General features: G+C 48.6%; 1 protein-coding gene across 1 annotated transcript in view; it reads left to right on the forward strand.

Moving 5' to 3' along the window:
- Positions 1 to 15,945: 15,945 nt before the first annotated feature.
- Positions 15,946 to 25,975, forward strand: part of LOC130194892 (sodium channel protein type 8 subunit alpha-like) — a 40,823-nt gene continuing 30,793 nt past the window's right edge. Inside the window, 6 exon segments of the mRNA XM_056416101.1 lie at positions 15,946 to 15,949; positions 16,984 to 17,106; positions 18,848 to 19,025; positions 19,105 to 19,239; positions 20,589 to 20,700; positions 20,992 to 21,082. Of these exon segments, the coding sequence (XP_056272076.1) occupies positions 17,006 to 17,106; positions 18,848 to 19,025; positions 19,105 to 19,239; positions 20,589 to 20,700; positions 20,992 to 21,082 (617 nt within the window). The 5' untranslated portion in view covers positions 15,946 to 15,949; positions 16,984 to 17,005.

A 25,975-nucleotide genomic window follows, 5' to 3' on the forward strand; every position in this document is an offset into this window, starting at 1 on the left:
GTCCCGGGTCCTTCTTCCTCTCAAGTGAAGCCGTCTCTGGAGCTGAGGAGGACTGGTGTGGACCCTGTAGCATAGCCAGTGGCTCAATGTCCACCATTCCGCTCAACCTGCACCAGTCTCTTCATTAGCAACGATTTCCTTCTAAAGCTAAGCGCTGCTATCGTGTAGCGGGCGGTGGGAGGACCCAGCAGTCTGAGGGTTTTCATGAAACACAAAGACCTGGACGCAGTGGCGGCTGGTGACATTTTTCGGGGGGGGGGCGCAGTTGGGCGACGCGGTTTAAATATCACTCAACAATGAGAAAGAGGTTGTGAGTAGAATATAGTAGAACACAAAGCTTTATTTAAAGAACACAGCGTGCTCAACACGTCCAACAACAACAAAACACACTGTCACTTTAGAGGTTCAGAGCAGCTTTAACCCTTGTGTTGCCTTCGGGTCAATTTGACCCGATTCAATGTTTAATGTCGGTGTTCTTTCGGGAGTCAACAAACAAACATAAAGTACCTCACACTTAAACTTGGAAAACAATATTAATTCTCATAATTTTCTGGAGATTTTAATAGCTGGGGTCATATTGACCTCAAGGGTAAAATATGTTAGTAAATATAAAGGTAACAGGAGGGTTAAACATTGAATCGGGTCAAATTGACCCGAAGGCAACACAAGGGTTAAGGAACATGGGGTTTCAGAGGTTTACAGAATAAAAGCGGTTCAGAGCAGATGTAACTGATGTGGAACATGGAAGAAGTCGACTCAGATGGTGGATTTTCCCAGCTCTTATTTATTCTGCAGAAAACAACAGAACACACACTTATTGCCTTCTGATCTGTCTGCACTTCCACTTCCCTCAGCAATATAAAACCATTGTCCATGGAAGACAGGACCACATTAAATCTAAATAATAACAAGTCTCATCAAAAACCATGACATGTAACATACAAGGGGGAAACAGCGACCCCTAATGGACAAAATAAATAACTACATGAGCTAGAGTCATTTCAGCAGAAACAGCGAAAATTATAACTTTGAACAAAAGGGAAACACATACCTGCAGAAGACAACAGAACACACACATAGCCTTCTGATCCGTCTCTGCACTTCCACTTCCGAGACACGCAAAACACAATTTACACAAAGAAAATATACGTCGGGGCGACCGGATGTAGCTAAACAAACGGCGCCAAAGTGGCTCAATGAAACCGCCACCAAACGTATATGTTGACGGTCTAAATGACACGACAGCTGGACGCCGGGATCGTATCAGCATTCCGTTACTGTATGTGACATAAACGGTTACTTTTTATTAAAGAATAGAGCCAAAATAGTGCGACATCGTTTTCCCCTCAGCAATATGAAACCCTTGTGAGGGAGAGACGGACTCAGGAGCAGGAAGTGCAACAGATGGAAAACAATTCCGCAGGAAACAGATTTTTAAAAATAACGATAAATAAAAATAGCTCATTAAAATAAAATTCACAAACACTCAACAATATCGTTGAACAACAAACAAAAATAAAATACAATACATTGAAAACAAGAAATGACAGAGAGCATTTCTAACTGTTACACAGAATAGAGTCAGAGAGATCACATGTTACATGGGGACAGAGTAGAGTCAGAGAGATCACATGTTACATGGGGACAGAGTAGAGTCAGAGAGATCACATGTTACATGGGGACAGTAGAGTCAGAGATCACATGTTACATGGGGACAGAGTAGAGTCAGAGATCACATGTTACATGGGGACAGAGTAGAGCCAGAGATCACATGTTACATGGGGACAGAGTAGAGTCAGAGATCACATGTTACATGGGGACAGAGTAGAGCCAGAGAGATCACATGTTACATGGGGACAGAGTAGAGTCAGAGAGATCACATGTTACATGAGGACAGAGTAGAGTCAGAGATCACATGTTACATGGGGACAGAGTAGAGTCAGAGATCACATGTTACATGGGGACAGAGTAGAGTCAGAGATCACATGTTACATGGGGACAGAGTAGAGTCAGAGATCACATGTTACATGGGGACAGAGTAGAGTCAGAGATCACATGTTACATGGGACAGAGTAGAGTCAGAGATCACATGTTACATGGGGACAGAGTAGAGTCAGAGAGATCACATGTTACATGGGGACAGAGTAGAGTCAGAGATCACATGTTACATGGGGACAGAGTAGAGTCAGAGATCACATGTTACATGGGGACAGAGTAGAGTCAGAGATCACATGTTACATGGGGACAGAGTAGAGTCAGAGAGATCACATGTTACATGGGGACAGAGTAGAGTCAGAGATCACATGTTACATGGGGACAGAGTAGAGTCAGAGATCACATGTTACATGGGGACAGAGAGTCAGAGATCACATGTTACATGGGGACAGAGTAGAGTCAGAGATCACATGTTACATGGGGACAGAGTAGAGTCAGAGAGATCACATGTTACATGGGGACAGAGTAGAGTCAGAGATCACATGTTACATGGGGACAGAGTAGAGTCAGAGAGATCACATGTTACATGGGGACAGAGTAGAGTCAGAGATCACATGTTACATGGGGACAGAGTAGAGTCAGAGATCACATGTTACATGGGGACAGAGTAGAGTCAGAGATCACATGTTACATGGGGACAGAGTAGAGTCAGAGATCACATGTTACATGGGGACAGAGTAGAGTCAGAGATCACATGTTACATGGGGACAGAGTAGAGTCAGAGAGATCACATGTTACATGGGGACAGAGTAGAGTCAGAGATCACATGTTACATGGGGACAGAGTAGAGTCAGAGATCACATGTTACATGGGGACAGAGTAGAGTCAGAGATCACATGTTACATGGGGACAGAGTAGAGTCAGAGATCACATGTTACATGGGGACAGAGTAGAGTCAGAGATCACATGTTACATGGGGACAGAGTAGAGTCCAGAGATCACATGTTACATGGGGACAGAGTAGAGTCAGAGATCACATGTTACATGGGGACAGAGTAGAGTCAGAGATCACATGTTACATGGGGGACAGAGTAGAGTCAGAGATCACATGTTACATGGGGACAGAGTAGAGTCAGAGATCACATGTTACATGGGGACAGAGAGTCAGAGATCACATGTTACATGGGGACAGAGTAGAGTCAGAGATCACATGTTACATGGGGACAGAGTAGAGTCAGAGATCACATGTTACATGGGGACAGAGTAGAGTCAGAGATCACATGTTACATGGGGACAGAGTAGAGTCAGAGATCACATGTTACATGGGGACAGAGTAGAGTCAGAGATCACATGTTACATGGGGACAGAGTAGAGTCAGAGATCACATGTTACATGGGGACAGAGTAGAGTCAGAGATCACATGTTACATGGGGACAGAGTAGAGTCAGAGAGATCACATGTTACATGGGGACAGAGTAGAGTCAGAGATCACATGTTACATGGGGACAGAGTAGAGTCAGAGATCACATGTTACATGGGGACAGAGTAGAGTCAGAGATCACATGTTACATGGGGACAGAGTAGAGTCAGAGATCACATGTTACATGGGGACAGAGTAGAGTCAGAGATCACATGTTACATGGGGACAGAGTAGAGTCAGAGAGATCACATGTTACATGGGGACAGAGTAGAGTCAGAGATCACATGTTACATGGGGACAGAGTAGAGTCAGAGATCACATGTTACATGGGGACAGAGTAGAGTCAGAGATCACATGTTCCATGGGGACAGAGTAGAGTCAGAGATCACATGTTACATGGGGACATAGAGTCAGAGATCACATGTTACATGGGGACAGAGTAGAGTCAGAGATCACATGTTACATGGGGACAGAGTAGAGTCAGAGATCACATGTTACATGGGGACAGAGTAGAGTCAGAGATCACATGTTACATGGGGACAGAGTAGAGTCAGAGAGATCACATGTTACATGGGGGACAGAGTAGAGTCAGAGATCACATGTTACATGGGGACAGAGTAGAGTCAGAGATCACATGTTACATGGGGACAGAGTAGAGTCAGAGATCACATGTTACATGGGGACAGAGTAGAGTCAGAGATCACATGTTACATGGGGACAGAGTAGAGTCAGAGATCACATGTTACATGGGGACAGAGTAGAGTCAGAGATCACATGTTACATGGGGACAGAAGAGTCCCAAATCACATGTTACATGGGGACAGAGTAGAGTCAGAGATCACATGTTACATGGGGACAGAGAGAGAGAGATCACATGTTACATGGGGACAGAGAGAGAGAGATCACATGTTCATGGGGACAGAGTAGAGTCAGAGATCACATGTTACATGGGGGACAGAGAGAGTCAGAGATCACATGTTACATGGGGACAGAGTAGAGTCACGATCCATGTTACATGGGGACAGAGTAGAGTCAGAGACACATGTTCATGGGGACAGAGGAGTCCAACAGGCAGATGTTGATGGGGACAGAGTAGAGTTTCCAGACGATCACAACATGGGGACAGAGTAGAGTCAGATCACATGTTCCATGGGGACAGAGTAGAGTCAGATCACATGTTCCATGGGGACAGGCAGAGTCAGATCACATGTTCCATAGGGACAGAGAGAGCCAGAGATCACATGTTCCATGGGGACAAAGTAGAGTCAGATCACATGTTGGGACAGAGAGAGTGAGATCACATGTTCCATGGGGACAGAGTAGAGTCAGAGATCACATGTTCCATGGGGACAGAGTAGAGTCAGATCACATGTTCCATGGGGACAGAGTAGAGTCAGATCACATGTTCCATGGGGACAGAGTAGAGTCAGAGATCACATGTTCCATGGGGACAGAGTAGAGTCAGATCACATGTTCCATGGGGACAGAGTAGAGTCAGAGATCACATGTTCCATGGGGACAGAGTAGAGTCAGATCACATGTTCCATGGGGACAGAGTAGAGTCAGAGATCACATGTTACATAGGGACAGAGTAGAGTCAGAGATCACATGTTCCATGGGGACAGAGTAGAGTCAGAGATCACATGTTCCATGGGGACAGAGTAGAGTCAGAGATCACATGTTACATGGGGACAGAGTAGAGTCAGATCACATGTTCCATGGGGACAGAGTAGAGTCAGATCACATGTTCCATGGGGACAGAGTAGAGTCAGATCACATGTTCCATGGGGACAGAGTAGAGTCAGATCACATGTTCCATGGGGACAGAGAGAGTCAGATCACATGTTCCATGGGGACAGAGTAGAGTCAGATCACATGTTCCATGGGGACAGAGTAGAGTCAGAGATCACATGTTCCATGGGGACAGAGTAGAGTCAGATCACATGTTCCATGGGGACAGAGTAGAGTCAGATCACATGTTCCATGGGGACAGAGTAGAGTCAGAGATCACATGTTCCATGGGGACAGAGTAGTCAGAGATCACATGTTCCATGGGGACAGAGTAGAGTCAGATCACATGTTCCATGGGGACAGAGTAGAGTCAGAGATCACATGTTCCATGGGGACAGAGTAGAGTCAGAGATCACATGTTCCATGGGGACAGAGTAGAGTCAGATCACATGTTCCATGGGGACAGAGTAGAGTCAGATCACATGTTCCATGGGACAGAGTAGAGTCAGAGATCACATGTTCCATGGGGACAGAGTAGAGTCAGAGATCACATGTTCCATGGGGACAGAGTAGAGTCAGAGATCACATGTTCCATGGGGACAGAGTAGAGTCAGAGATCACATGTTCCATGGGGACAGAGAGTCAGAGATCACATGTTCCATGGGGACAGAGTAGAGTCAGATCACATGTTCCATGGGGACAGAGTAGAGTCAGATCACATGTTCCATGGGGACAGAGTAGAGTCAGAGATCACATGTTCCATGGGGATAGAGTAGAGTCAGATCACACGTTCCATGGGGACAGAGAGAGTCAGATCACATGTTCCATGGGGACAGAGTAGAGTCAGAGATCACATGTTCCATGGGGACAGAGTAGAGTCAGAGATCACATGTTCCATGGGGACAGAGTAGAGTCAGATCACATGTTCCATGGGACAGAGTAGAGTCAGATCACATGTTCCATGGGGACAGAGTAGAGTCAGAGATCACATGTTCCATGGGGACAGAGTAGAGTCAGAGATCACATGTTCCATGGGGACAGAGTAGAGTCAGAGATCACATGTTCCATGGGGACAGAGTAGAGTCAGATCACATGTTCCATGGGGACAGAGTAGAGTCAGAGATCACATGTTCCATGGAACATGTTCCATGGGGACAGAGTAGAGTCAGAGATCACATGTTCCATGGGACAGAGTAGAGTCAGAGATCACATGTTCCATGGGGACAGAGTAGAGTCAGATCACATGTTCCATGGGGACAGAGTAGAGTCAGATCACATGTTCCATGGGGACAGAGGAGAGTCAGAGATCACATGTTCCATGGGGACAGAGTAGAGTCAGATCACATGTTCCATGGGGGACAGAGTAGAGTCAGAGATCACATGTTCCATGGGGGACAGATTCAGAGAGATCACATGTTCCATGGGGGACAGAGTCAGAGAGATCACATGTTCCATGGGGACAGTAGAGTCAGATCACATGTTCCATGGGGACAGAGTAGAGTCAGATCACATGTTCCATGGGGACAGAGTAGAGTCAGATCACATGTTCCATGGGGACAGAGAGAGTCAGAGATCACATGTTCCATGGGGACAGAGTAGAGTCAGATCACATGTTCCATGGGACAGAGTAGAGTCAGAGATCACATGTTCATGGGGACAGAGTAGAGTCAGATCACATGTTCCATGGGGACAGAGTAGAGTCAGATCACATGTTCCATGGGGACAGAGTAGAGTCAGAGATCACATGTTCCATGGGGGACAGAGTCAGAGAGATCACATGTTCCATGGGGACAGAGTAGAGTCAGAGATCACATGTTCCATGGGGACAGAGTAGAGTCAGAGATCACATGTTACATGGGGACAGAGTAGAGTCAGATCACATGTTCCATGGGGACAGAGTAGAGTCAGAGATCACATGTTCCATGGGGACAGAGTAGAGTCAGATCACATGTTCCATGGGGACAGAGTAGAGTCAGAGATCACATGTTACATGGGGACAGAGTAGAGTCAGATCACATGTTCCATGGGGACAGAGTAGAGTCAGAGATCACATGTTCCATGGGGACAGAGTAGAGTCAGATCACATGTTCCATGGGGACAGAGTAGAGTCAGAGATCACATGTTCCATGGGGACAGAGTAGTCAGATCACATGTTCCATGGGGACAGAGTAGAGTCAGATCACATGTTCCATGGGGACAGAGAGTCAGATCACATGTTCCATGGGACAGAGTAGAGTCAGATCACATGTTCCATGGGGACAGGTAGAGTCAGATCACATGTTCCATGGGACAGAGTAGAGTCAGAGATCACATGTTCCATGGGACAGAGTAGAGTCAGATCACATGTTACATGGGGACAGAGTAGAGTCAGAGATCACATGTTCCATGGGGACAGAGTAGAGTCAGATCACATGTTCCATGGGGACAGAGTAGAGTCAGAGATCACATGTTCCAGGGACAGAGTAGAGTCAGAGATCACATGTTCCATGGGGACAGAGTAGAGTCAGATCACATGTTCCATGGGAACAGAGTAGAGAGATCACATGTTCCATGGGACAGAGTAGAGTCAGATCACATGTTCCATGGGGACAGAGTAGAGAGATCACATGTTCCATGGGGACAGAGTAGAGTCAGATCACATGTTCCATGGGGACAGAGTAGATTCAGAGTTCCATGGGGACAGAGTAGAGTCAGATCACATGTTCCATGGGGACAGAGTAGAGTCAGAGATCATGTTCCATGGGGATAGAGTAGAGTCAGATCACACATGTTCCATGGGGACAGAGTAGAGTCAGATCACATGTTCCATGGGGACAGAGTAGAGTCAGATCACATGTTCCATGGGGACAGAGTAGAGTCAGATCACATGTTCCATGGGGACAGAGTAGAGTCAGATCACATGTTCCATGGGGACAGAGTAGAGTCAGATCACATGTTCCATGGGGACAGAGTAGAGTCAGATCACATGTTCCATGGGGACAGAGTAGAGTCAGAGATCACATGTTCCATGGGGACAGAGTAGAGTCAGATCACATGTTCCATGGGGACAGAGTAGAGTCAGATCACATGTTCCATGGGGACAGAGTAGAGTCAGATCACATGTTCCATGGGGACAGAGTAGAGTCAGATCACATGTTCCATGGGGACAGAGTAGAGTCAGATCACATGTTCCATGGGGACAGAGTAGAGTCAGATCACATGTTCCATGGGGACAGAGTAGAGTCAGAGATCACATGTTCCATGAGGACAGAGTAGAGTCAGATCACATGTTCCATGGGGACAGAGTAGAGTCAGGTCACATGTTCCATGGGGACAGGAGAGTCAGATCACATGTTCCATGGGGACAGAGTAGAGTCAGATCACATGTTCCATGAGGACAGAGTAGAGTCAGATCACATGTTCCATGGGGACAGAGTAGAGTCAGATCACATGTTCCATGGGGACAGAGTAGAGTCAGATCACATGTTCCATGGGGACAGAGTAGAGTCAGGTCACATGTTCCATGGGGACAGAGTAGAGTCAGATCACATGTTCCATGGGGACAGAGTAGAGTCAGATCACATGTTCCATGGGGACAGAGTAGAGTCAGATCACATGTTCCATGAGGACAGAGTAGAGTCAGATCACATGTTCCATGGGGACAGAGAGAGTCAGAACACATGTTCCATTGGGACAGAGTAGAGTCAGATCACATGTTCCATGGGGACAGAGTAGAGTCAGATCACATGTTCCATGGGGACAGAGTAGAGTCAGATCACATGTTCCATGGGGACAGAGTAGTCAGAGATCACATGTTCCATGGGGACAGAGTAGAGTCAGATCACATGTTCCATGGGGACAGAGTAGAGTCAGATCACATGTTCCATGGGGACAGAGTAGAGTCAGATCACATGTTCCATGGGGACAGAGTAGAGTCAGATCACATGTTCCATGGGGACAGAGTAGAGTCAGATCACATGTTCCATGGGGACAGAGTAGAGTCAGATCACATGTTCCATGGGGACAGAGTAGAGTCAGATCACATGTTCCATGAGGACAGAGTAGAGTCAGAGATCACATGTTCCATGGGGACAGAGTAGAGTCAGATCACATGTTCCATGGGGACAGAGTAGAGTCAGATCACATGTTCCATGGGGACAGAGTAGAGTCAGAGATCACATGTTCCATGGGGACAGAGTAGAGTCAGATCACATGTTCCATGGGGACAGAGTAGAGTCAGATCACATGTTCCATGGGGACAGAGTAGAGTCAGATCACATGTTCCATGGGGACAGAGAGTCAGATCACATGTTCCATGGGACAGAGTAGAGTCCAGATCACATGTTCCATGGGGACAGAGTAGTCAGATCACATGTTCCATGGGGACAGAGTAGAGTCAGATCACATGTTCCATGGGGACAGAGTAGAGTCAGAGATCACATGTTCCATGGGAACAGAGTAGAGTCAGATCACATGTTCCATGGGGACAGAGTAGAGTCAGATCACATGTTCCATGGGGACAGAGTAGAGTCAGATCACATGTTCCATGGGGACAGAGTAGAGTCAGATCACATGTTCCATGGGGACAGAGTAGAGTCAGATCACATGTTCCATGGGGACAGAGTAGAGTCAGATCACATGTTCCATGGGGACAGAGTAGAGTCAGATCACATGTTCCATGGGGACAGAGTAGAGTCAGATCACATGTTCCATGGGGACAGAGTAGAGTCAGATCACATGTTACATGGGGACAGAGTAGAGTCAGATCACATGTTCCATGGGGACAGAGTAGAGTCAGATCACACATGTTCCATGGGGACAGAGTAGCAGAGATCACATGTTCCATGGGGACAGAGTAGAGTCAGATCACATGTTCCATGGGAACAGAGTAGAGTCAGATCACATGTTCCATGGGGATAGAGAGTCAGATCACATGTTACATGGGGACAGAGTAGAGTCAGAACACATGTTCCATGGCGACAGAGTAGAGTCAGATGACATGGTCCATGGGACAGAGTAGAGTCAGATCACATGTTCCATGGGACAGAGTAGAGCCCACCTCAGAGATCACATGTCTCATGGGGACAGAGTAGAGTCAGATCACATGTTACATGGGGACAGAGTAGAGTCAGATCACATGTTCCATGGGACAGAGTAGAGTCAGATCCACATGTTCCATGGGGACAGAGTAGAGTCAGAGATCACATGTTCCATGGGGACAGAGTAGAGTCAGATCACATGTTCCATGGGGACAGAGAGTAGAGTCAGAGATCACATGTTCCATGAATAGGACAGAGTAGATCAGAGATCACATGTTCCATGGGGACAGGTAGAGTCAAGATCACATGTTCCATGGGGACAGAGTAGGAGAGATCACATGTTCCATGGGGACAGAGAGTCAGATCACATGTTCCATGGGGACAGAGTAGAGTCAGATCACATGTTCCATGGGGACAGGTAGAGTCCGAGATCACATGTTCCATGGGGACAGAGTAGAGTCAGATCACATGTTCCATGGGGACAGAGAGAGTCAGATCACACATGTTCCATAGGGACAGAGTAGAGTCAGATCACATGTTCCATGGGGACAGAGTAGAGTCAGATCACATGTTCCATGCAGGGACAGAGTAGAGTCAGATCACATGTTCCATGGGGACAGAGTAGAGTCAGAGATCACATGTTCCATGGGGACAGAGTAGAGTCAGATCACATGTTCCATGGGGACAGAGAGAGTCAGAGATCACATGTTCCATGGGGACAGAGTGAGTCAGATCACATGTTCCATGGGGACAGAGTAAGTCAGAGATCACATGTTCCATGGGGACAGAGTAGAGTCAGATCACATGTTCCATGGGGACAGAGTAGAGTCAGAGATCACATGTTCCATGGGGACAGAGTAGAGTCAGAGATCACATGTTCCATGGGGACAGAGTAGAGTCAGATCACATGTTCCATGGGGACAGAGTAGAGTCAGATCACATGTTCCATGGGGACAGAGTAGAGCCAGATCACATGTTCCATGGGGACAGAGTAGAGTCAGATCACATGTTCCATGGGGACAGAGTAGAGTCAGATCACATGTTCCATGGGGACAGAGTAGAGTCAGATCACATGTTCCATGGGGACAGAGTAGAGTCAGAGATCACATGTTCCATGGGGACAGAGTAGAGTCAGATCACATGTTCCATGGGGACAGTAGAGTCAGATCACATGTTCCATGGGGACAGAGTAGAGTCAGATCACATGTTCCATGGGGACAGAGTAGAGTCAGGTCACATGTTCCATGGGGACAGAGTGAGAGTCAGATCACATGTTCCATGGGACAGAGTAGAGTCAGATCACATGTCACATGGGGACAGAGGAGAGTCAGATCACATGTTCCATGGGGACAGAGTAGAGTCAGATCACATGTTCCATGGGGACAGAGTAGAGTCAGATCACATGTTCCATGGGGACAGAGTAGAGTCAGATCACATGTTCCATGGGGACAGAGTAAGAGTCAGATCACATGTTCCATGGGGACAGAGTAGAGTCAGATCACATGTTCCATGGGGACAGAGGTGAGAGTCAGATCACATGTTCCATGGGGACAGAGTAGAGTCAGATCATGTTCCATGGGGACAGAGTAGAGTCAGATCACATGTTCCATGGGGACAGAGAGAGTCAGAGATCACATGTTCCATGGGGACAGAGTAGAGTCAGATCACATGTTCCATGGGGACAGAGTGAGAGTCAGATCACATGTTCCATGGGGACAGAGTAGAGTCAGAGATCACATGTTCCATGGGGACAGAGTAGAGTCAGATCACATGCTCCATGGGGACAGAGTGGAGTCAGATCACATGTTCCATGGGGACAGAGTAGAGTCAGATCACATGTTCCATGGGGACAGAGTAGAGTCAGATCACATGTTCCATGGGGACAGAGTCAGAGATCACATGTTCCATGGGGACAGAGTAGAGTCAGATCACATGTTCCATGGGGACAGAGTAGAGTCAGAGATCACATGTTCCATGGGGACAGAGTAGAGTCAGAGATCACATGTGTTCCATGAGAGACAGAGTAAGGTCAGAATCACATGTTCCATGAGATGGACAGAACAATAGAGGAAGTCAGATCACATTGTTCCCATAGGGACCAGAGTGACAGAGTCAGATCACATATTTACGAATCAGGGACAGAGTGTAGAGTCAGTAGATCACATGTTCCATGGGGATCCAGAGGAGACGGTAAAATCAGGCACATGTTCCATGGGGACAGAGTAGAGTCTCAACAGTGGCGGAGTCTCAACAGACAGTGGCGAATAGAGCAGGAATTTATTCCACCCAGACGCATCCATCAGGCAGATAGGATCTATGTCAACTCATAGTCCGATGACCCTATGAGACATGGAAGTCAAAAGGACTCGGGAGAAAGCAGGAGTTAAAATGCAGGATGAGAGATGAAAATCATGGGGACAGAGACAGATCACATGTTCCATGGGGACAGAGTGAGTCCAGATCACATGTTCCCGCATGAGGGACAGAGTGAGAGTCAGATCACATGTTCCATGGGGACAGAGTAGAGTCAGAGATCACACATGTTCCATGGGGACAGAGTAGGGGTCAGAATCACATGTTCCCATGGGGACAGGGGGAGTGAGGAGTCAGATCACATGTTCCATGGGGACAGAGTCAGATCCAGATCAATTCAGTTTGTTTGTATAGGGAGAAAGCAGAGTTAGTGGCGATGTGATTCCAGAATCACATGTTCCACTGGGGACAGGGAGTGAGGAGTCAGATCACATGTTCCCGTATGGGACAGAGTAGAGTCCAGATCACATGTTCCATGGGGACAGAAATGAGATCAGATCACATTCAATTCAATTCCAGTTTATTTGTATAGCCCAATTTCACGGTACAAATTTGTCTCGAGTGCTACAATCTGTACACATGAACATCCCTGCCCAAAACCTCACATCGGACCAGGAAAAACTCCCCAAATAATAACCCTTCAGGAAAAAAAAGGAAGAAACCTATGCAGAGAACAGAGGAGGATCTCTCAGGATGGACAGAACCAATAGATGTAATGTGACCAGAAGAATAGGTTAGAGTTAAAATACATTCAATGAATGTAAACAGAGTGTAGATAAGTTCATGAGGCATATTCCACGATGGAACCTCCTGAATCCAATAGGGCGAATGGTGGGAGGAGGAGTGGGCAGGAGTCTGTAAGTGGGGGTCTCCAACAGGAATTAGTAGTCAGGCAGAAATTCCCACATTGGGCAGTCCATCAGGCAGATGGGATCTGGCGTCTTAGGGTCCGATGACCCCCATGAGACATGAAGTCAAAAGGACTCCGGGAGAAAGCAGAGTTAGTAACGTGTGATTGACATGGGGACAGAGGTAGAGGTCAGCGGGGACAGAGTGAGATCAGATCACATGTTCCGTAGGGACAGAGGTAAGAATGAGAGATCACATGTTCCATGGGGACAGAGGTAGAGTCAGAGATCACATGTTCCATGGGGTGGAATGATTAGAGTCCAAGCACGCATGTTCCATGGGGACAGAGTAAGGGTCAGATCCACCCATGTTCCGTAGGGACAGAGTAGAGTCAGATCACACATGTTCCATGGGGACAGAGTAGAGTCAGATCACACATGTGTCCATGGGGACAGAGTGAGAATCAGATCACATGTTCCTTGGGGACTGGTGAGTCCCAGGTCACATGTGTTCCATATGAGGGACAGAGTGGGAATCCAGATCACATGTTCCATGGGGATGGTGATCAGAGAGATCACATGTGTTCCATGAGGGACAGAGTAAGTCAGATCACATGTTCACATGGGGACAGAGTAGGAGTCCCAGATCCGCATGTTCCATGAGGGACAGAATAGAGTCAGGTCACATGACTCCATAGGGACAGAATGAGAGTCAAGAGATCACATGTTCCATGGGGACAGAGTGGGAGTCGAGAGATCACATGTTCCATGGTGACAGAGAGGTCAAGAATCACATGTTCCATGGGGACAGAGTGGAGATCAGAGATCACACCTGTGTTCCATGGGGACAGTAGAGATCCAGATCACATGTTCCCATGAGGGACAGAGTAGAGTCAGAGAGATCACATATTTCCATAGGGGACAGAGTGAGGAGTCCCAGATCACATGTTCCATGGGGACAGAGAGTAGAGTCAGATCACACATGTTCCATGGGGACAGAGTAGAGTCCAAGTCACATGTTCCATGGGGACAGAGTGGGACAGTAGAGTCAGAGATCTCACATGTTCCATGGGGACGGGAGGTAGAGACCAGATCACATGTTTCCATGGGGTTACAGGTAGAGAGTCAGATCACATGTTCCATAGAGGACAGAGTGAGAATCAGATCTCACATGTTCCCATACAGGGACAGAGTAGAGGTCAGATCACATGTTTCACGTGGGGACAGAGTAAGAGGTCAGATCACATGTTCCATGGGGACAGGAGTAGAGGTCAAGATCCCCACACATGTTCCATACAGGGACAGAGTAGAGTCAGAGAGTCTACACACATGTTCCGCCCATGGGGACAGATGGAGTCAGATCACATGTTCCATGGGGACAGAGTAGAGGTCAGAGAGATCACATGTTCCCATGGGGTTGACAGTGAGGTAGTCAGATCACATGTTCCATGGGGACAGGTAAGTCCAGATCACATGTTCCATGGGGACAGGTAGAGTCAGGTCACATGTTCCATGGGGACAGGTAGAGTCCAGATCATGTTCCATGGGGACAGAGTGGAGAGTCAGATCACATGTTCCATGGGGACAGGAGAGTAGAGATCAGATCATCACATGTTCCATGGGGACAGAGTAGAGTCGGTCCAGTTCCCTAAATGGTAAGTCACATGTTCTGGGGGGAATCAGTCCATTTCTGGGGAAATGGTCGGTCACATTTCTGGGGCGATGAGTCGGTCCTGCAGGGGGCAGGGGAGGTCAAAAACCTGTTACTCGGTAGGTCAATCCTGTTCATGGGGGGTGGGCAAAATCAATGTTCATGGGGGGGTAGGTCGGTAAGTTCATGGGGGGGTAAACAAAATAAGTTCATGGGGGGGTAGGTCGAGCCATGTTAAGGGGGGGTAAATAGTCCATGCTGGGGGGGGAGTAGGTCAGGTCCATGTTCATGGGGACAGAGTGAAAATCCTGTTACATGGGGGGGTGAGTCAGGCCCTCAGAGAGTCAAAATCCAGACTGGGGGCAAAGACAGGAAACTTTTAAACAGATAAGCAAACACTGTTACTACAGGTAGGTCGGAACTTTCTGGGGGGAGGAAAGGGTACGTTCTGGGGAAAGTAGGCAGGCACATTTCTGGGGCAAAGATTCACGTTCATCAATGAGAAGCCGCTGGGGGAAAGAGTGAAAATGTTTGGGGGGGTGGCGAACACAGTTTGGGGCGGGGCGGGCCTGTTAAGGGGCGGGGTCTCCGTTAATGGGGGATAATAAGTCACATTTACATGGGGACAGGTGAGTCAAACACATTTAAGGGGGGGTAACAGGTAATTTACATAAATGATGAATAATGTTTGGGGGCAGGAAGGGAAATACTTTCTCTAATCTCACATTTAAGGGGCGAGTAGGTAGGAAAAGACTGGGGGGGAAAGGTCTCACATGTTCTGGGGGCAGGAGATCAGGGTCCCTGTTCATGGGGCAATGGTGTTGTTCATGGGGGGTAACAGATACATGTTCAGGGGAAATAGAGCAAGTCCCTTTACATGGGGACAGGTGGTGGTTGTTTGGGGAAAAGAGAGAGAGTTGTTTGGGGAAAAGAGAGTGGTTTTCAGGGGGAAAAGAAGTCAGAGATAAAGCTGGGGACAGGAATCAAATAATGTTACAGGGGCGGTGGTGGTTGTTCATGGGGGGTGATCAGGACCATTTACTGGGGACTGAAAATACAGACATGGGGGGATAGAGCGGCCCGACATGGGGGCAGAGAGAGAGAGATAAGAAGGGGAAGGAGAGAGAGAAAAGTTTAAGGGGGCAGAGAGAAGAGATAAGAAGGGGGAAAGAGAGAGACAATGACAGGGGAAGAGAGAGAGAGAACTGTTACAGGGGACAGAGGACAGAAAAGACATGGGGGCGAGTGAAAGGTCCTTTACTGGGGACAGGAGAGCAAGAACTGTTCCCGGGGGGAGAATCAGAGAACTGTTCTGGGGGCAGGGATGAGATCCCTTTAATGGGGGGAAAATGGGAAATTTGGGAAAAAAAGAACCCCCCAAAGGGGGAAACAAAAATCCTTTTGGGGGAAAATAAATTTTTGGGGAAGGGGAAATAAGGGTTTTTTGGGGGGAAATAAAATATTTTGGGGGGAAAAAAAAATTTTTGGGAAAAGGGGGAAATTTTTGGGAAAAAGTAAAAAAGGGAAAGGGGGAAAATTGACGGGAAAAGCAGGGGAAAAGGGTGGGCAGGGGTTTGGGGGGAAAAAAGGCCCTTTTTTGGGGAAAAAGAGGGAAAATTAAAGGGGGGGGGGGACCCGTTTGGGGGAAAATTTGGCCTGTTTGGGGGATAAGTTTTAAAAGGGGAGGAAAAGTTAAAAAGGGGAAAAATGTGGGAAATAAATAAAAATTTTAAAGGGAAAATTTAAAAAAGAAGAGGGTTTTAGTTTTTAATTTGGGAAAAAAAAAAAAGCCCGGGTTTTTATTTTTAAATTTGGGGGGGAAAAAAAAAAAAATTAGTTTAAAAAAATGAAAAAGGAAAAATATGGGGTTTAAAATGGAGAGGGAAAAAAAAATAAAAAAAAGGAAAAATTGGGGGAAAAAATTTTGGGGGGTTTATTAAATTAAAAAGGGAAAAAAAAAAAAGTTTAAAAGGGGTTTTTTAAAAAAAAAAAAAAAAAAAAAAATTTTTGACTTGGGGGTATGGGGAACATGTTTGGGGGGGGGGGTTTTTTAAAGGGGAGAAAAATTGGATGCAGAGGACAGACAGACATGACGAGTCGAATGTCCTTCTTTGAGCTGTGGAGGAGCAGGAAGGAGCAAGAGGAGCTGCTCCAGAGAGCCAATCAGAGGAGACTCTGTCCTGCACAGCTGTGAGTGAGATTCCCTTATATATAGAATATGAATCTGAATGTGTGTGTCGATGTTACTGACACACACTCATAGTAACAGTGTGTGTGTAGAGAGCTTTACGGTGATCATGTAGGTGGTGATGGTGGAGTAGGTAGTGATGGTGGTGATGGTGGAGTAGGTAGTGATGGTGGAGTAGGTGGTGATGGTGGAGTAGGTAGTGATGGTGGAGTAGGTAGTGATGGTGGAGTAGGTGGTGATGGTGGAGATGGTGGAGTAGGTGGTGATGGTGGAGTAGGTGGTGATGGTGGAGTAGGTGGTGATGGTGGAGTAGGTGGTGATGGTGGAGATGGTGGTGATGGTGGAGTAGGTAGTGATGGTGGAGTAGGTGGTGATGGTGGAGTAGGTGGTGATGGTGGAGATGGTGGAGTAGGTGGTGATGGTGGAGATGGTGGAGTAGGTAGTGATGGTGGAGTAGGTGGTGATGGTGGAGTAGGTGGTGATGGTGGAGTAGGTGGTGATGGTGGAGATGGTGGTGATGGTGATGGTGGATGGTGGTGGTGGTGATGGTGGTGATGGTGGAGTAGGTGGTGATGGTGGAGTAGGTAGTGATGGTGGAGTAGGTAGTGATGGTGGAGTAGGTGGTGATGGTGGAGTAGGTGGTGATGGTGGAGTAGGTGGTGATGGTGGAGATGGTGGTGATGGTGGAGTAGGTAGTGATGGTGGAGATGGTGGAATAGGTGGTGATGGTGGAGTAGGTGGTGATGGTGGAGATGGTGGTGATGGTGGAATAGGTGGTGATGGTGGAGATGGTGGTGATGGTGGAATAGGTGGTGATGGTGGAGTAGGTGGTGATGGTGGAGTAGGTGGTGATGGTGGTGATGGTGGAATAGGTGGTGATGGTGGAGATGGTGGTGATGGTGGAGTAGGTGGTGATGGAGGCCGTGGTGGTGTATAATGTTGCCAAAAGGGAGTCAAGTTTATTGATGATAATTAACTGTTCGCGGTCGGAGAGGTGAGACCTGAACAGCCAGTGTAGGGGGAGGAGTTGATGAGGAGGAGGAGCGGGTGGAGGTCACATGACCAGAGCTACTCACTAGCGAGCAGAAGCCACTTGTCCTCTGTCCTTGTCCTCTGTCCATGTCCTCTGACCTTGTCCTCTGTCCTTGTCCTCTGTCCATGTCCTCTGTCCTTGTCCATGTCCTCTGTCCATGTCCTCTGACCATGTCCTCTGTCCTCTGTCCTTGTCCTCTGTCCATGTCCTCTGTCCATGTCCTCTGTCCATGTCCTCTGTCCTCTGACCATGTCCTCTGTCCATGTCCTCTGACCATGTCCTTGTCCTCTGTCCTCTCACCATGTCCTTGTCCTATGTCCTCTCCCCTCTGTCCTCTGTCCATGTCCTTTGTCCATGTCCTCTGTCCATGTCCTCTGTCCTTGTCCTCTGTCCTCTGTCCTTGTCCTCTCTGTCCATGTCCTCTGTCTGTCTCCATCCTCTGTCCATGTCCTGTCCTCTGTCCTCTGTCCATGTCCTTTGTCCATGTCCTCTGTCCATGTCCTCTGTCCTTGTCCATCTCCTCTGTCCATGTCCTCTGTCCATGCCCTATGTCCTCTGTCCATGTCCTCTGTCCTAGTCCTCTCCCCTCTGTCCTTGTCCATGTCCTCTCTCCATGTCCTCTGTCCTAGTCCTCTCCCCTCTGTCCATGTCCTCTGTCCTTGTCCATCTCCTCTGTCCTTGTCCCTGTCACGCTGTCTGTCTCCTCACAGGAGGCTGCTGCTGGGGGACAGTGGAGTCCGGGCAGCACTGCAGAACACCAGGACGGCGTCTCTGCTGCCCCCTGTTGGTGCGGAGGTGTTCAGACGCCTGACACCGGCTTCACTTGAGAAGACCCACCCCCCAGGTGACGCTCAGGGGGTGGAGCTACAGACGAGGAGCAGCAGCGAGGTGGAGGACGGAGGACGTCTTTATATTTATATTACAGCTCATAAGCTCCTCTCTGATTGGCTGGCACTCTGGTTGACAGGTAACAGAGAACACCCAGGTCAAACCAGCCAGTGACCTGGAGGCCGGGAAGCCCCTCCCATTCTACTATGGAACCCCATCCCCTAAGCTTCTGAACACCCCATTGGAGGATCTGGATCCCTTCTACCAATCAGAGGTCGGTGTCTCCCTTTAAGAGATCTAGAAGACCGGTGATGGAAACATATTCTGACCTGTCTGTCTCTCTGTCTGTCTCTCTCTCTGGTCTCTCTCTCTGACCTGTCTGTCTCTCTGGTCTCTCTCTCTGACCTGTCTGTCTCTCTGGTCTCTCTCTCTGACCCGTCTGTCTCTCTGTCTGTCTCTCTGGTCTCTCTCCCTGGTCTCTCTCTCTGACCCGTCTGTCTCTCTGTCTGTCTCTCTGGTCTCTCTCTCTGACCCGACTGTCTCTCTGGTCTCTCTCCCTGGTCTCTCTCTCTGACCCGTCTGTCTCTCTGTCTGTCTCTCTGGTCTCTCTCTCTGACCCGTCTGTCTCTCTGACCCGTCTGTCTCTCTGGTCTCTCTCCCTGGTCTCTCTCTCTGACCTGTCTGTCTCTCTGGTCTCTCTCCCTGGTCTCTCTCTCTGACCCATCTGTCTGTCTCTCTGTCTGTCTCTCTGGTCTCGCTCTCTGACCTGTCTGTCTCTCTGACCTGTCTGTCTCTCTGGTCTCTCTCTCTGACCTGTCTCTCTGACCTGTCTGTCTGTCTCTCTGGTCTCTCTCCCTGGTCTCTCTCTCTGACCCGTCTGTCTCTCTGACCCGTCTGTCTCTCTGGTCTCTCTCTGGTCTCTCTCTGACCCGTCTGTCTCTCTGACCCGTCTGTCTCTCTGTCTGTCTCTCTGGTCTCTCTCTGGTCTCTGACCCGTCTGTCTCTCTGACCGTCTCTCTGTCTGTCTCTGGTCTCTCTCTGACCCGTCTGTCTCTCTGACCCGTCTGTCTCTCTGGTCTCTCTCTCTGACCCGTCTGTCTCTCTGACCCGTGTCTGTCTCTCTGACCCGTCTGTCTCTCTGTCTGGTCTCTCTCTCTGGTCTCTCTCTCTGACCTGTCTGTCTGTCTGGTCTCTCTGTCTGTCTGGTCTCTCTCTCTGACCTGTCTGTCTGTCTGTCTGGTCTCTCTGTCTGTCTGTCTGTCTCTCTGGTCTCTCTCTCTGTCTCTCTCTCTCTCTGGTCTCTCTCCCTGGTCTCTCTCTCTGACCCGTCTGTCTCTCTGTCTGTCTCTCTGGTCTCTCTCTCTGACCTGTCTGTCTCTCTGGTCTCTCTCCCTGGTCTCTCTCTCTGACCCGTCTGTCTCTCTGTCTGTCTCTCTCCCTGGTCTCTCTCTCTGACCCGTCTGTCTCTCTGTCTGTCTGTCTGTCTCTCTGGTCTCTCTCTCTGACCTGTCTGTCTCTCTGGTCTTTCTCCCTGGTCTCTCTCTCTGACCCGTCTGTCTCTCTGGTCTCTCTCCCTGGTCTCTCTCTCTGACCCGTCTGTCTCTCTGACCCGTCTCTCTGCAGACGTTCGTCGTGCTCAGTAGAGACCACATGATTCACAGGTTTGATGCTGAGTCCGTCTGTTTCCTGCTGAGTCCGTTCAGCCGGCTGAGGAGCGTCTCCGTCCTCACCGCCTCATATCCTGGTGCTCTGCTGCTGTCTGTTGTCCCGCTGTGGTCAGTCGCTGTGTGTCAGTGGTTGATGTGAGACAGGCTGTGTGTCCTCACTATAGAGGTCGATGTCTTTGGCTTTTATTGTGAAGGTTGGCAGGAAGTCACAAAACACAGAGGACGTGCTCACGATCAATATATTATCCTCAATGCATTGTGGGATACCAGGCTGCTCCTGAGCAATGCATTGTGGGATACCAGGCTGCTCCTGAGCAATGCATTGTGGGATACTCTGACCTTTTCCCTAACCCTCCTCACGGTGTTCAGATGGTTCTTGATGTTCACGGTTCTCACCAACTGTGTGTTGATGACCCTGAAGGAACCGGCAGCCTGGAGCAGGGCGGTGGAGTGAGTACACACACACACACACACACACACACACATGAGACACACACACACACATGAGACACACACACACACACACACACACACGCACGAGACACACACACACGAGACACACACACACACACACACACACACACACACACACACACACACGAGACACACACACACACACACACACACACACACACGAGACACACACACACACAGACACACACACGAGACACACACATGAGACACACACATGAGACACACACACACACACACACACACACACACACACGAGACACACACACATGAGACACACACACACACACAGACACACACATGAGACACACACACACACGAGACACACACACATGAGACACACACACACACACATGAGACACACACATGAGACACACACACACACACACGAGACACACACACACGAGACACACACACACACACACGAGACACACACGAGACACACACACATGAGACACACACATGAGACACACACACACACACACACACGAGACACACACACACACACACACACGAGACACACACATGAGACACACACACACGAGACACACACACACGAGACACACACATGAGACACACACACACACACACACACACACACATGAGACACACACACACACATGAGACACACACACACATGACACACACACGAGACACACACACGAGACACACACATGAGACACACACACATGAGACACACACACACATGAGACACACACACACATGAGACACACACACACACATGAGACACACACATGAGACACACACACACACACATGAGACACACACACACGAGACACACACACATGAGACACACACACGAGACACACACACATGAGACACACACACATGAGACACACACACACATGAGACACACACACATGAGACACACACACACACACACACACACACACATGAGACACACACACATGAGACACACACACATGAGACACACACGAGACACACACACACACATGAGACACACACACACACATGAGACACACACACATGAGACACACACACACATGAGACACACACACATGAGACACACACACATGAGACACACACACACACGAGACACACACATGAGACACACACACACACACACACGAGACACACACACACATGAGACACACACACACACGAGACACACACGAGACACACACACACACATGAGACACACATGAGACACACACACACACATGTGACACACACATGAGACACACACACATAGACACACACATAGACACACACATGAGACACACACACACACGAGACACACACACATGAGACACACACACACACACACGAGACACACACACATGAGACACACACACACACATGAGACACACACAGGAGACACACACACACACACACACACACACACGAGACACACACATGAGACACACACACAGACACACACACACAGAGACACACACACACACACACAGAGACACACACATGACACACACACACACGAGACACACACACATGAGACACACACACACATGAGACACACACACACACACACACACGAGACACACACACACACACGAGACACACACGAGACACACATGAGACACACACACATGAGACACACACACGAGACACACACACACATGAGACACACACACACACATGAGACACACACACACGAGACACACACACACGAGACACACACATGAGACACACACACACACACACACACGAGACACACACATGAGACACACACACATGAGACACACACACACACATGAGACACACACACATGAGACACACACACACATGAGACACACACACATGAGACACACACACATGAGACACACACATGAGACACACACACACACACACACACATGAGACACACACACACATGAGACACACACACATGAGACACACACACATGAGACACACACACACATGACACACACACACACATGAGACACACACACATGAGACACACACACACACATGAGACACACACACACACACACACGAGACACACACACACATGAGACACACACACACACACGAGACACACACACACGAGACACACACATGAGACACACACACACATGAGACACACACACATGACACACACATGAGACACACACACACATGAGACACACACACACATGAGACACACACACATGAGACACACACACATGAGGACACACACACATGAGGACACACACACACATGAGACACACATGAGACACACACACATGAGACACACACACATGAGACACACACACACATGAGACACACACACATGAGACACACACATGAGACACACACACACACATGAGACACACACACACATGAGACACACACACACATGAGGACACACACATGAGACACACACACATGAGACACACACACACACATGAGACACACACACACACATGAGACACACACACATGAGACACACACACATGAGACACACACATGAGACACACACATGAGACACACACACATGAGACACACACACACACACATGAGACACACACACACATGAGACACACACACACACATGAGGACACACACACATGAGGACACACACACACACACACATGACACACACACACATGAGACACACACACGAGACACACACACATGAGACACACACATGAGACACACACACACACACACACACATGAGACACACACACATGAGGACACACACACGAGACGCACACATGAGACACACACACACGAGACGCACACACATGAGACACACACACACACATGAGACACACACACATGAGGACACACACACATGAGACACACACACACACATGAGACACACACACATGAGACACACACACATGAGACACACACATGAGACACACATGAGACACACACATGAGGACACACACACGAGACACACACACATGAGACACACACACATGAGACACACACACATGAGACACACACATGAGACACACACACATGAGACACACACACATGAGGACACACACATGAGACACACACACATGAGACACACACACACATGAGACACACACATGAGGACACACACACATGAGACACACACACATGAGACACACACACATGAGACACACACAAATGAGACACACACACACATGAGACACACACACATGAGACACACACACACATGAGGACACACACATGAGACACACACATGAGACACACGACACACACACATGAGACACACACACACATGAGGACACACACATGAGACACACACATGAGGACACACACACATGAGACACACACACATGACACACACACACACATGAGACACACACACATGAGGACACACACATGAGACACACACACAAATGAGACACACACACACATGACACACACACATGAGGACACACACACATGAGAACACACACACATGAGCACACACACACACACGAGGACACACACACACACATGAGGACACACACACATGAGGACACACACACGAGAACACACACACACATGACACACACACACGAGACGACACACACACATGAGAACACACACAACACACACACATGAGGACACACACACAAGGGAGAAGAGGTGGAGGAGGAAGAGGAAGAAAAGAAGGAAGAGGAGGAGGAGGAGCCTCGACCAACAGAAGTGATCCACAGCATTAAACTATTTGAAGAACAAGATCCGCCTGTCTTCTGTTTGACCTCTTTGACCTCTCTGACCTGACCTTTGACCGCTCTCTTTCAGCTGAATTTAATCTCTGTTCTTCAGAATGTGAACAGTGTGATGATGTACAACATACAATTACAATATATAGTATACATATATTATATATATATGTATATATCATACTTTACACTTCAAGCCCAGATGGAGTCAGTATAAATACAAAGGAAGACTTCAGAAACAAGTGATCCACCTTCATGACGTTAGTTGGAGCTCTTTTGGGGGTCAGGGTTTGACCAGATGAACAATAGATGTCATGTGACCAGATGAACAATAGATGTCGTGTGACCAGGTGAACAATAGATGTCGTGTGACCAGATGAACAATAGATGTCGTGTGACCAGATGAACAATAGACGTCATGTGACCAGATGAACAATAGACGTCATGTGACCAGATGAACAATAGACGTCATGTGACCAGATGAACAATAGATGTCATGTGACCAGATGAACAATAGGTGGATCACAGACTTCCTGACCGACAGGAAGCAGCACGTGAGGCTGGGGAAACACGTCTCAGGCTCCCGGACCACCAGCACGGGTTCCCCCCAAGGCTGTGTTCTCCCTCTGCTGTTCTCCCTGTACCAACAGCTGCACCTCCAGTCACCAGTCCGTCAAGCTCCTAAAGTTCGCGGATGACACCACCTCATTGGACTCATCTCTGGCGGGGCGAGACCACAGGTGGAGACTGACCACCTGGTGACCTGGTGCAGCCAGAACAACCTGGAGCTCACGCTCTGAAGACAGTGGAGATGGTTGTGGATTTCAGGAGAATGCAGCCCACCCGCCTCTCATCCTGTGTGACTCCCCGACGCTGTGAGTCCTACTTCCTGGGCTCCATCATCTCCCAGGACCTCAAGTGGAGCTGAACATAGCTCCATCTCCAAGAAGGCCCAGCATAGGATCTTCTTCCTGAGGCAGCTGAGGTAATTCAACCTGCCAGGAAGATGATGGTACAGTTCTACGGCCATCGTTGAGTCCATCATCTGCTCCTCCATCACCGTCTGGCACCCAGCCACAGCCAAAGACAAGCGCAGGCTGCAGAGCATCATCCGCTCGGCGAGAGGGTTATCGGCTGCAATCTGCCTTCCTCCAGGTCCTGTTCACTTCCAGGTCACTGAGCGGGCCAGAAAGATTGTCGCCCCCTCCACCCCCTGGACACTCCCTGTTGGGTCCTCCT

Source organism: Pseudoliparis swirei, chromosome 6, assembly GCF_029220125.1.
Source record: "Pseudoliparis swirei isolate HS2019 ecotype Mariana Trench chromosome 6, NWPU_hadal_v1, whole genome shotgun sequence".
Taxonomy (NCBI): domain Eukaryota; kingdom Metazoa; phylum Chordata; class Actinopteri; order Perciformes; family Liparidae; genus Pseudoliparis; species Pseudoliparis swirei.